Consider the following 14,121-nt stretch of genomic DNA (forward strand, 5'->3'; position numbering starts at 1 on the left):
AATTCTGATGTGCTAGAGATGACTTAAAGAAAAGCAGTCACCTCTGAAAGGTTTTTTCATGTCTTAAAGGGTTTTTGTTAAAAAGGTTCTTTTTCTCATTCTTCATTTGTCCATTAAAATTCAGATCTTATCCACACGTTCTTTTCTAAACAATTCCACAGGCAATAAAAGAAGACAGAATGTATGATGTACATTATTCTCTAAGAGGAAAAGGTGATTTTTTTATTCAGATCCCAGAATAATCCCAGTTAACTTTAAATATGTGAGAGGTAAAAAGACTCCTGTGCTGCTATCGTTGTTCCTGCAGAAAAGTTGAGACAATCTCCACCCCACCCCATAAAGCAACCATCACTGTCAGATATCCTATCACACTATCTCCATATTATTAACACTTCTGGTACCACATACTATAATTGCATGAAAGACCACTGGTCTTAATAAGATAAAATCATAATAAAACATGCAATTGAATAGCATGTTTTAGCTCACAATAGCTCATAATAACAATACAATAACAATCTAACCTAGTTAAAACTGCCAACACTCTTATTCCAGAAATCTCTACAAAGGATTTTCACAAGCTTTCAGAAAACAGTCGAGGTTAAGCCCCCCGCCCCCCCCCCATTGGACTTTCATAGAGCAAGAGCCACAGTGCATATAATATTATCTTGCCTAGAATTGTGTGTTTGACTAGCAGGGATTAGCTGGCAGAAAGTAAGTTTATACATCACATTAAGCCATAGAATAGAATAGAGCTGGAAGGGACCTTGGAGGTCTTCTAGTCCAGCCCCCTCAAGCAGGAGAACCTATATCATCTCAGACAGGTGAATCTCCAGTCTCTTCTTAAAAATCTCCAGTGATGGAACACCCACGATTTCTGGGGATAAGCTGTTCCACTGATTAATTGTCCTCACTGTCAGGAAGTTTCTCCTTAATTCCAGGTTGCTTCCATGTTATGCTTTGTTTGTTTATTTGGCTTTGGCTTATAATTTGTTGCAGGAACTCAGTCACAACATACTGTGATAAGGAGGGGGACCTTATCAAGTCACCAACTTAAAGCCTACAGGACACCCAAAATTACAATGACTAAATTAAGAAGCAGAATGGATAACTTTGGACAACATACTTTTAAATAAATTTCCTGAAATTTAAAAGTCAACATTGACATAGTATACTTTCACAGGTCTTGAAGCCTGGATTTCAAAGCACTTCTTTCATGTACTAGATGCATATTTCAAATAAAATCTTGTAGCCTTAGTTTAGGGATGTCAAACTGGCGACCTGCGGGCAGATGTGTCACGCACAGGTCACACCCATCCCAGCTCCACAAAGACAAAAAATGTCTTATATGTCATGACATGTCACATGACATGATTGAGTTTGACACCTGTGTCTTAGTTAATACATATCAAGCCACATATTTTTACAGTTTAGAAGTTGAAAATTTAGCAAATTTAATAACTGTAAAAATAATGTTTTGCATTTATTTATATGCTAAATTTTTGAAGTATTTAAGCATCTGTTGGGACAGAAATGTCCCAATAGAGAGAAATCCAATTCAGCCATCAAAAAACACCCATGGCTTAATCATAGCTTAATGCCAGAGATTTCAGAAAACTCCATTTAAATATAGCTGCAATCACATCACTTAAAGTGCATATATATATTATTACAGGGGATTAATTAATTAAATTAATCTAGTGGTAGATTTTAATATTTTTTCCAGTGAGGATATTTACATGACAAGGGAGGTGTCACAGGTGAAGGAAATAATTGTGCTAGGCACATGCAAACCATTTGGGTAGTATCTCAGTTTTCAGTGTCCTGGAAGTGTTCCTCAGTTTTATAGTTTTCTCACTCCTTTCATTCATACCTTCTTAGATTTAATCAATTTTTAATTGAATAGGGCTTTTGCTAATGTGTATATACAAATGTATGAGTTACAGTGTCAAATTCTGGCTGAGAAACCCAATGAAGCAAAACACCGGAGACATTGTAATCTCTAATGTAAACTTTATTAGGCTTTAGCAAACCCATACAATAGAAGGAAAGCTGGGCTCTGAAAATATGGTGGGAAACAGATAATTAAAACAGTAAACCTTTTCCTCCCCTCCCTTATAATTCAGGTTACATTGTCCAATTAAACTCCCAGCAATTGTTATGAGAAGAAACTTCAGTTTGCCAAAACATCTCTTCAGTAACTTCAGCTCTCACACTGATAGGGAGCTTCTGTGGATCCCCTCCCCCCCTAACTGTAGACAAGCTAGAAGCACAACAGCAGTCCTAAATACAGTAAATTTCATAGAGAGCTTGACATACAGCTCTTTTTAGCAAAACAAAGATCATGTTCTCTTCAGCTGCCATATAGCTATGAAAAATGAAAAACTTTATAGAAAGAGAGAGAATGGAACTACAGACATGCCAAATACACAGGGTTTAGAACCCAAACTTTATAGCCAAAACACCTGATGTGAACAGAGACATCTGTCAATGTCACATTTTGCCATCTGGAGATTTTGAAAAGCAAACAAACATGGGGTTACTACCTTTCTGATACAGAATTCTGGTGTTCTTACTGAAAAAGATAAATTGAACTAAATTTCTTATTCAGCTATATCACAATCTAAAAAGTATGGGGGTGGGGGAAGAGTTTTAGCTTACAAAATAACTACTATAGCAGTGGATTTAAGAAAAAAATTTAAAAATGCAATTTTAGAACAATAACTTCCATTCTAGCTGTACGTACAATGTTTGGGCTGCACCTTCAAGCTATATTAGTGGAATAAAAGTCTGAAGTTTCAAAATTATAGAACCCAAATCTTCCTCCTTGTTTGGAATTTACCTAAAGCAATTATTTGGGGCCCAGGCAAACAAACATGCCTTTTGTTAAGGGCCTCCTGAATTCAAAAAGGCATTGGGAATTTCTATTTTCAAAATACTTTAATTTGGAATCCCTGTCCAGCCACAATAATTGATGTGCCTAATTTATAAGCCAATCCTATCCATGCTAATATTAAAATAATAAATCAGAAAAATCTGACACAGGCATGTAGCTCTGGGATCTATTTGTATAGCAATATCAGCAACTATATATTGTTAAATATGTGGTTAGAACAACAGCAAATGAAAAGGATGGAATACTACATCAGTAAAAGTAATAATAATTTAATTTGTTTTGTGGTTTTTTTTTGCAGATTTACCCAGGCAGAATATTAACAGCAACAAAAAGAAGTGCATCAAAATACTCAGAAATTCCTCAAAATAACATTTGAATTGAATCTATAAGTATTCTGATGTTGTATAATTCCAGGAAGCATATATGAACCACATCATAATTCACTAAGAATTATGGGACATAATTGGGACAAAGTTGCCACAACATTGGAAAAGAAGAACTTTGCTGACAATATCAAATTGGCAGACCAGAACTGAAATTTGCAGCAATGGCAAAATTGACAGTTTAAATTTGTAACAGAAGACTGACCAAATTTAAGCAAGAATGGTTCCCATGTATACTACATAGTACAAAGTAGGGCAAATTTAGACATTTGGTATATGTTTTTTGGAAATAAATATAAGACAAATAAAAATAATAAATGAAAGGAAATAAACAGATACTGGCAATAATTTTTAATATTAAATATACATATTAAGATAGTAGCCAGTGGTTTGAGAAATAAACAGAAGAGGAGAACATGTTACTAAAAAAAATCTATATGGTTTTAATCTCTTATCTTGTTTAATAGTTGTTTCCTTTTATGTTATTTAATTGTTACTCTCCAAGATAGCTTTTTTCTTTGTGTTTAATTATTATTATTTAAAAAAAAAATACACTGGCCCTTTGGCAGGTGCAATCATAAGTGAATGCATATACTACAATATGTGTCTTGATGAGCCTATAAGAACTGCAAGAAGGAACAGAAGAAATAGCATAGCCAAAACAACATTGTGGCTTATGCCTTTGTTCTAAGATATTTCTACATATGTAGAAATGATTGATCACATTATGGTTGGTCATATGGTCATCTAGATGTTTAGACTGTATTTATCATTTTTAGTTATCTCCCAAGTCTTTCCCAAGGGCCTGCGGTAAGCAGATGTTGTTAATGATGTTAAAGGTATCATCACGGAATATACCAAGTAAAGCTTCCTTTTCCAATTAACAAATGGTGATTTTATCTATGCTGATGGTATTCAAGTGGTGCTCTAGTTGTTCTGGGACTGCACCCAAGTTACATATTACAATTGCTATTGTCTTTGCTTTCTATTGCCATAGTCATTCTACTTCTATGCACCGGTTTTTGTATCTTGTGATTTTCTCCAGTTCTTTTTCTTCCGTTCTGCTGTCCCTATGTAGTGCAATACTATCCAGACTTCTTTTTATCTTTCTTATTAACAGTTGTTAAGTTTGGGCTGTTATGTAGCAGGTGTTGTTTTTACAATTGACTGATGATGATTTTGTCAATGTCAATGGTATTCAAGTGGTGCCCCAGATGTTTTAGGATTGCACCCAAGACAGATGTAACTATTGCTACTATCTTTGTTTTATTTTGCCACAGGCTACATTTATGCGTAGATCTTTCTATGTTATTATTTTCTCCAGTTCTTTCTATCTCTTTCTATCTTTCTGTCTCCAGGTACTGCCACATCCACTATTCAGAAAATTTTGTCTTCATTGTCAATTGTTAAGTCTGGGTGTTATGTGGAAGGTGCTCATCTGTCTGAATTCCAAATTCCCAGAACACTTAAGTTTCTTCATTTTCTATCACTTTGTCTGTTTTGTGGTCTCACCAATTCTTGCTTGCAGGCAAATGGCATTTCCTGCAGATATTCCAATGCACTGCTGTTGCTATTTTGTCATACTCTTATTTACAGTCAGTCTGTGTGATGTTCTTGCAGCAGCTAACTAGATGGTTCATGTTTCTTCAGCTTCTTTACAGAGATAGCATTTGTTGTCTGTTGCTATTTTCTCAATTCTGAGTTTGTCTATATTTGTTCTTAAAGTTTGGCCTTGTGCAGCCAGAGTTAGCCTATCTGTCTCTTTCTTTAACTTGCCTGCTCTTAGTTTTTCAAAATTTTGTTATTATCTGATTTGTCTGATAGTTTTTTTTAATGTATTGTCCATTAATATGTTGCCTTACCATGTCTCTTTTCCAGTCTTTTTTTTTATCTTTCCTGTAGACCAGTTGCTCTCTCCAGTAGTCAGTAAGCCTTCATAGTATATAGCTCCAGTGCATCTTCTTTATTGTCCTTTGGGCAATGCCCTTTTTTCTTCTTCAGCTGTCTGGTGTATTGCAACTTTCCATGCCCACCTATGTTGCTTGGTAAGTAGAGTCTCTCAACTTCACTGCATGGAAGAATGGCATGATTTATTGTCAATATTTTTCTGGTCTTCCTATTCAGAGCTTTTAGGTCTGCTTGAATCCAGTCCATTATTCCAGCTGTGTATCTGACTGGAATTGCTCATATATTAATTGACTTGATGGTATTTCTTCCACTCAGTTTGGACTTTAAGATCTTTTTCACTCTCACTTGTAACCTTTTCTTTGACTTCTCGTGTGCTTGATATTGTCAACTTGAAGAATGCCCAGCTATTTGTAGTGATCTTTTTCATCCAGACTCTTGATGTTATTTCCGTAGGACATCTTGATTTTTTCAGTTTTCCTTACTTTTCCCTGTTGATGATAAGGGTGGCACATTTGTTCAAACCAAACTCCTTTATGATATCTTGGCTGTATATATGGGTAGTGCTTAAGCTTGAAATAAACCTTTACACTCATTTGAACTGTCTGAATCTCCTGATTTCCACAGCGCTTAACAGCAATTCTGCCATTCAATTCTGTTGGATAGTCTGATCTACAGATTTTTAGAAAGTCAGAGAAATATGCTGCCCCTATTCTGAGTAATCAACAATATGCCCTCTAACATGCATTTATTACCAAGTAATTATCTGTTTGAGAGACTTTCCACATACTGTTGGTAAGATTCACACACTAATTTTGAGGATCTGTGATCTCATCAACTGTAGTTAAACTGAGATCTGGCTTAAAATGAGAGTAGGGAGGAGAACTTTTATAAACTTCTGAATCAAATAATCACAAGAACTCTTTGTTTGCTATATGAAAAGAAAGAAACTCTAGTAGAAGTATGTGATAGTTGCCAAGTAAGATTGTGGTGACAGGATTCATTGGCTGTCTATTCTTTGTGTCTTCATTGTGCCTTCAGGCATTACTGCTTTTATATACAAGAGAATGATCAGCAAGGAACAACTGCAAAATATGCAATGGAAACTTAGTACTACCTTGGCTCACAGCAGTCCTTGGATTACATAGAGGATGAGTTGATATCCTTACCTAGCAGCTACCCCATTGTGCTGGTTTGCAAAAGGAATGGAGGATTACAAAATACTGTAAACAAAAATCAGGAGGTTTCTGATATCAATTGATTCATTGTTCTAAAAATGCGTAACAGCAAACAGGCCCAGGAAGAAATTCTCCTAATTGAGATACATACTAGTAAAAATTTCCTCTGCTCCAGGGGATATTTCATTGTTAGCATTCCACCTGGATTTAGGATTTAGGAGAACACATCTGTTGGAAAGTCCAGTGGTTATTAAAAAATAGCTCATCAAGCCACTCTGTAACTATGGCTGAGAAATTTATCTTGCACCAATTCCAGTATGTGGTTTCAAGGCTTGCAACTTTACTGATCTATCCAAGAGCTTTCAAACTGTGATCTGTGGGATTCTAGAGTTTAGATCTCACATCAATTTAATAAGAGATGTTCTGAAAAAAATCACTGGAATCAATAATTTAATTATTTAATTATTGACAGCTCATTGCCAAGAGAGAGAGGAGAGGAGAGGAGAGGAGAGGAATTATCTTTAGTAACCCTTAGTAGACTTTTGCTGACCAGAACTTAATGAAAAACCTTTAAGCATTTGTTTATAGATAAAAGATACGATATGGGAAGAATGGATCATTTGTTGTATTTTAAATTATTAAAATTGTTTATGTTTGTGATGAAGGGAGAAACTATTTCTTTATACTTTTTTCTTTTCTTTAGTATATTCTTATATTTTTTGTTTTTCTCTCTATTTCTTTCCTTTTCTGCATTTTCTATTTCTTTTCTTTTTTTGTTAGTTTTTATAATTTAATTATAATTTTAATAAAAAATACTATAAATCCTTTCCACACAAGTCACATTTCTTTTATCATAAAACAGTACAACAGTAGGATAAAAAAATTACATATAGAGTACCAATGATATGCCAATTATCAATGTATATAAATAATCTATGAGGCACAATAATTACATGTTTCTTCCAATGTAAATGTCAAGTCTTCACATTATTTACCCAAAAAATAAAATAAAAGGAAAAAAAACAATCATAAAAAGGAATATGCAGCTACCTTCTTTTGATCATCTGCAATTCAAAATGAAAATGAATTCCCAAGCCCTGTGTTTCTCTGCTATTTTGCCCCAAGATTGAGGGTCTATTATAAACTAACATATTTTCTCAGTTTGTAAAAATGAGCTGTTGGGTTTTTTTCTTCATTCAGCTTCTTTCCAAGCTGGAAGATCTGCTCATCAACTATGATAAAGACTGAGCTGCATGACAACAATGTCCCCAAATGCATGACAACATATCCCACAGCTGTCCTTAGCATAATGTGGCTGATTTCATATTGTGTTTTGGTTCATTTGAGCCTGCCAGCCAACTAGAAAACTTGAGCTGCCTTTTCTACTTACATTCAAGCTAAAGAAAGCTATCTGTCATCATAGTATGTCGAAAAGAACTAGTGTTCTGCTCCAAATAAGTGTGATAACATCATCCAAATTCATTATGTTCTGGATAAAACACTTCCCCATTTCCTTTCCTTCCCCATAGACTTGCTTGCTCAATTGTTCTTTATACCTGTTAGGCCCTGCCTCCAAATGAACTGGCAAGCTATTATTATTGGCTTAAATATTTCAAAATATTACCTTGATTTCAAGCAGGATGATAAAAACAATAATAACAGGGTGGGCAAATGGAAGACTAGAGCTAGAGATTTCCTTGTTTCATTGTATGGGCAATTTACTTAAGCAAATTTGAATATCCATACCGATGGAGAATGAATTATAGCTAATACAAAATTGTGGACAAATTGTGAATTTTCTTCTGAGAACAAGTTTCCAAATATTTTTAGTAAATCTAACAGAGCTTTGGCAAACAAAACAGAGCTACTGCTAAAACAACGCATCAATATTATGGTATTTGGGTAGACCGCAAACAAATGACTTTATTATTAATGACAAATGTGTAATCAGATTTAATACTTATTTCCTGTAAATTAGCAAGCTAGACTTAATAATATTGTTAAAGATTGTAATTACTAGGGTTGGCTTCCTTTGTTCAGAACTGCAGGCAATATACTTAACAGTAAGCCAGTTAATTGCTACTGACAGCTTCTAGTGAAAACCACTTACTTACTACTTCTAGCAGTAGCTAGCATCACTGAAGATCAGCTTCAGAGCTGGATTTAAGGTAGTGCATCTATTCCTGTGCTCCTTGATTTCTTAGTAGCTTTCAGAACTGTTGACTGTGACATTCTTCTTTTTGTGGGGCTTGGGAATGGGGGTCACTATGTCACAGTAGTTCACCTTCTTCAGTGGTTAATTCCAGGTGTTTCCACTGTTGGTCTTGGATGAGGTTGTGCTTTCCCATTTGGGACTTGTGAACAACTTGGGAGTCCTTCTGGATGATTTGGTTGCCTCATGACTGGACTATTGAAATGGAGCTATTTGGAGCTATCCTTGCAGATCAACTGGAAGTTACAGCTGGTTCAAAATGTAGCAGTGCAAACAGTAATGGGCACTCCTTGCTGTGCTCATGTGTTACCATTACTTTACTGGCTGCATTGGTTGCCAGTTGGTTTCTGAGTGCAATTCAAGGTGCTTGTTGTTATCTTTAAAACCATTCAGGGCCTTGGAACTGGTTCCTGACAGATTACCTTTCTTTCATTGATTCTGCCCACCCGTTATGTTTGGGCAGAATGGGTTTGTTCTGTGTCCCTTATAGTCACTTTTGGGGACCTAAAAAACATGTTTTCTCTATCATTGCCCCCACTCTCAGCAGAGTATCCCTCCAGAGATATGAATGACATCTTCTTTCCTGGGGTTCCAAAAAGACTTAAAGACTTTGCTTTGGTTCCAAGCAATGGCTTAATATGGTTTTGTTTTGTTTGTTTTGTGAAGTGGGGGGAATGCTGTGCTGTTTTATTGGCTATTTTAATCCAGGCTGCTTTGAGCTGTTCTTATTTAATGTTTTGAATGGTTTTATCTAGTATTGGATTCTTGTAAGCTGTTGAACTGGGCAGCTATACTAAATTCAATTAAATAAATAAATGTCATACTTACATGTTAGCAATTACATTTTATACCTTTTTAATCCAAAATACTCTAGCCACTACTCACTAGTAATAGTTAGTCACCATGATATAGGCACAGACAAACAAACCAGATGTTAGGTCCTCAGAGGTATGTCCACAACTGTCCCCACAGGAGATGGAGGAAAGTGATAAAACATATGTCAACAGAATATTAAATCCATTCCTTCTGCACTTGTGTCAGTAAGTAAGGAGAAGTTTATGTCATGACATCAGCACATATGTGTCATCATCCTTAAGCCATCTCAGGTAGTTGTGGATACCTATGGGTAGAATTAATGGAAAAATATGAAAAGTATTTCAAAAGAACTCAGAAGGAGGTTTGAGCCTTGACTTGGTATGCTAAGGATACTAATGATCACAACTGATTCAAAAGAGATCAAATAAGATGCAAGTGGAAAATTAAAATGCTATATAGTAGAGCTGTCAACATCCAAGATACCTTAGAAGATATTCCCTACTTCAAGAGCCTCTAATATTAAAAGATGTTTAGATTAACACTCCATTTATTATCAAATCAGAAAGTTACAGGAACTGAAGAAATATCCATTGAAATAAGCTTAGCAATAGAAGAATATTAAATCAGGATTCTAACCAAGCTATCACAGCAAAGCTGAAGAATGACAAAATGCTCAATTGATTGGAAGAGGTCAAAATCTATATTCCAATACTCAAGAAAGGAGACTTGCTAGAATGTGGAAACTATAGTACAATTTCCTTAATTCATATGCTAGTCAAATAACGGTTAGGACCATCCAACGCAAATACACAGAGAAATATATGCCAGATATTCAAGCTGGCTTTAGCAAAGGCTGGAAACATGAGATATTACTGCTGATGCCCTCTGGATAATTGAGAAAGCCAAATAATCCCAAAAAGAAATTATTACATAGACTACAGAAAAGCATTTGATTGTACAGATCCTATCTTGCTGCAGAATGTGCGCAAAAAATTGGGAATCAAGTTAAGGATGTCAGAATACTGCATAGACAAGACAAAATAATACAAAATTAACATTTGATCAGCAATAGGACAATAAGTACTTTTACAAAATATTGGAAACCAGGTCTCACCAATAGGTTTTTCTTGAAAATGAATAAAATTGAGTTAAAGACTTGTGGATTTGCCCATTAAAAAGGGTTGGAATAGAATAGAGCTGGAAGGGACCTTCGATGTCTTCTAGTCAAGCCCCCTGCTCAAGCAGGAGAACCTATACCATCTCAGACAGGTGATTGTCTAGTCTCTTCTTAAAAATCTCCAGTAATGGAGCACCCATGATTTCTGGGGGTAAGCTGTTCCACTGGTTGATTGTCCTCACTGTCAGGAAGTTTCTCTTTAATTCCAGGTTGCTTTTCTCTTTGATCAGTTTCCAACCATTGTTTCTCATCCTTCCCTCTGGTGAACAACCTAACCCTTCTGCCTTGTGGCAGCCCCTCAGATACTAGAACACTGCTATCATGTCTCCCCTATTTCTTCTTTTCTTTAGACTAGCCAAACCCAAGTCCTGCAGCTGTTCGTTGTGTTTTTTAGTCTCCAGGTCTCTGATCATCTTAGTTGCTCTTCTCTGAATTTTTTCTAAACTCTCAACATCTTTTTTGTGATATGGTGACCAAAACTGGCTGCAGTATACCAGGTGTGGTCTTACTAGGGCTTTGTAAAGTGGTACTAGTACTTCATGTGATCTTGATTCTATGCCTCTGTTTATACAACCAAGGGTTGTATTAGCCTTTTTTGGTTGCTGCTGCAAACTGCTGGCTCATAGTCAAGTCATCATCCACTAGGACTCCAAGGTCCCTCTCACAATTATTGTTTTTAAGCCATTTCTCACCCAATCTATATTTGTGCCTTTGGTTTTTCCTGCCTAAGTGTAAAACTGCTTTTCTCTACATTGAAACTCATTTTGTTGGATCGGGCCCATTGTTCAAGTTTGTCTTCTGGGGTGTTGGCTACTCCTGCCAGTTTGGTGTCATCTGCAAATTTGATGAGTTCCCTTTCAATTCCCTCATCTATGTCATTGGTGAAGATATTGAAGAGTACTGGGTCTAAGACGGAACCTTGTGGTACCCCATTGCTAACTTCTCTCCATGTGGATGTAATGCCATTGAGGACTACTCGTTGAGTACTGTTTGTCAGCCAGCTACAGATCCTTCTGGTGTGATGTTGTCTATTCCACCTTTTTCTAGCTTACCAATTAGTAGGTTGTGGTCTACTTTGTCAAATGCTTACTGAAATCTAAGTATACTATGTCCACAGCATTTCGGTGGTCTACTAGTTTAGTCACTTTATCTAAGAATGAGATAAGATTGGTTTGGCATGATCTGTTTTTAATAAACCCATGCTGGCTACTAATTATGACTTTGTTTGCTTCTAGTTGTTCACAGATCTGTTTTTTGATTATCTTTTCTAGGATCTTCCCAGGTATTGATGTTAAACTGATTGGTCTGTAGTTTCCTTTCTTAGTACTAAAAGCCAAAGAGCACCATGAAAAAAAAATGGAAACAAAATTAAATATAAAGAAATCCAATCTAATCACAACAGGTAGAACAACCAGCTTTAGATATGACATTTTGAATTCTTTCTTTCTTTCTTTCTTTCTTTCTTTCTTTCTTTCTTTCTTTCTTTCTTTCTTTCTTTCTTTCTTTCTTTCTTTCTTTAACAGCCATCAATAGTAAAGGAACAAGCACACTTAAATTTGGTGTAGGGATGTGTTCTTTCTTTCAACTATCCATACATTCCCTCCCTCCCTCCCTTCCCCTGGGTAATGAACAATCATGTCCAGTTATGTATCATAGTCCTCCTACTAATTCATAACAATCATGTCCAGTTATGTATCATAGTCCTCCTACTAATTCTTCTACAAATAGAGAGAAACTATTCTAAAAAGAATTGTACTTGAAGTTCCATGCATTTAGAGCTTTATCTCTTCTTTTTAAGGAGCAAAGGGATATTAACACCTTCCTAAACACATTCTTCCTGAAATAAAACACAAATCCTGTGGGTGCCAGGTTTCAAATGTATGCTCAGATTTTAAAATCTATTGTTACAAAATGAATATTCAAATGATTCAGAAATCTTTAGTTCATGAATGTATTGTACACTAGTATTTTAAAAACCTAAAAATGTAAACATTGGTTCTACAAAGATGAACACAGAAATTAAACTCTTTCTAACAATTCTTTTATCTTCTGTACAGAATTGGAAAAAGAGAATACATCTGTGCACCATTAACTCATCCCAAAAACATTATAGGAAGATGACTTCCATTCTCCTGTCATAATGCATCAGTGGTCTAATATATAATATACTGAATATATTACAAGAGTAGTATATGATATATTTTAGGACAGTTAACCTCATGTCCTTCAAATATTTTGAATTATAATTTTCAGAGCCTTATAGTATTACTTCGGCTTTCTAAGTTTATGGCAGCTGAAATCCAAAATATTTGGAGGGAACCTGTTTCATCATACCTGGTATTTAATCCCTAGTGGAGCCTGAAACAATGTTGAGAACAATATTGAGAATGAACTCATGCACTTATACAAATGTTTAAACAAGCAACAGATCCATTTTCTCACACAGTGCTCAAGTGAAAAGACAATTTTAACAATAATGTACGATACACAGAAAAAGTTTTTGCAATGCTTTGTTCTCAATATATCAAACAAGGGGTGGCTTATTATATCTGTATTATTTACAAACATCATTGATTTTTCTCTGCTGTTGGATGAACTCTGCTTTCACAAATACACAATTTACTTCTGTAATATATCCATGTCTTGCTACAAATCTAACTTTGTGACACACCATGGGCTATCTTTTAAAGAACCTTTTCACAAAAGTGTGTCCCCTGGTGAATTTCTATTCAACTCTTCTAGATAAACTACCAAATACAACCACAAAGAAAATTAGTCTGAATTAAGGAACAATAAACAGAAAAAAGACTTGTATCTTCAGACTTGGCTGGTCAAATCCACTGCAGATAATAGAAGTTATTTGGGCTGAGTTTGAATCTTTTAGTTCTAAGAAAGTGAACAGGTAATATCATCTCTGCCTCATGCAGTTTAGATGGTTACCCTTCCTCACTGTTGAAAGTCTGCAGGAAGAGTCAGCAGGAAAACTTTATGATTTTTGCAAGGATCAATAATCAACACCTGGCATATTTGCAGAAACGAGGAAAGTTATTTTATGAGAAAAGAAAGTGGAGAAGCTGATAGAGAAGCTGCTTCAATGGCTTCTGTTGGAATCAAGAAGAGCAATAATAGATTGGTAGGAAAGGATTGGCAATTAAAATCTTTAGTTGAGTTAAAGGAAGAAAATATTGTATAGTCTTGGTTTCAGTATAACCAATTGTTGGTTAGGTGGAGCTTAGATCAAAAGGTTGGCATTATTTTAGGGGATAAGAATTTGGTAAAACAGATTAAAGATTCAAATCGAGCCCACATAAAGAGAATTTATAATGTTTTAATAGAATTGGATTCTGAAATGGATTTAGTTAAAGATTGTATGATAAAATGGGCTCAAAATATTCAAGAAACAATCTCATTGGATACATGGGAGGTAATTTGGATTAGAAATGTAAAATTTACCCAGGCTCAAAATTTAAGAGAAAAATTGTATAAAATGTTTTATAGGTAGCATTTGGATCCCCAAAAGCTGTCTTATATGTATCCCAATGTATAGCCCAAAT

At 35.3% G+C, this 14,121-nt stretch overlaps 1 protein-coding gene across 1 annotated transcript in view; it reads right to left on the reverse strand.

The window, feature by feature from the left end:
• Window positions 1–5,591: 5,591 nt before the first annotated feature.
• Window positions 5,592–14,121, reverse strand: part of NELL1 (neural EGFL like 1) — a 390,246-nt gene continuing 381,716 nt past the window's right edge. Inside the window, exon 15 of the mRNA XM_039335359.1 lies at window positions 5,592–5,856. Coding sequence (XP_039191293.1) covers window positions 5,592–5,856 — 265 coding nt within the window. The remainder of the gene's footprint in view (window positions 5,857–14,121) is intronic.

Source organism: Crotalus tigris, unplaced genomic scaffold (assembly GCF_016545835.1).
Source record: "Crotalus tigris isolate CLP2741 ecotype Arizona unplaced genomic scaffold, ASM1654583v1 scf7180000017640.1540244, whole genome shotgun sequence".
In the NCBI taxonomy this organism is placed as follows: Eukaryota; Metazoa; Chordata; class Lepidosauria; order Squamata; family Viperidae; genus Crotalus; species Crotalus tigris.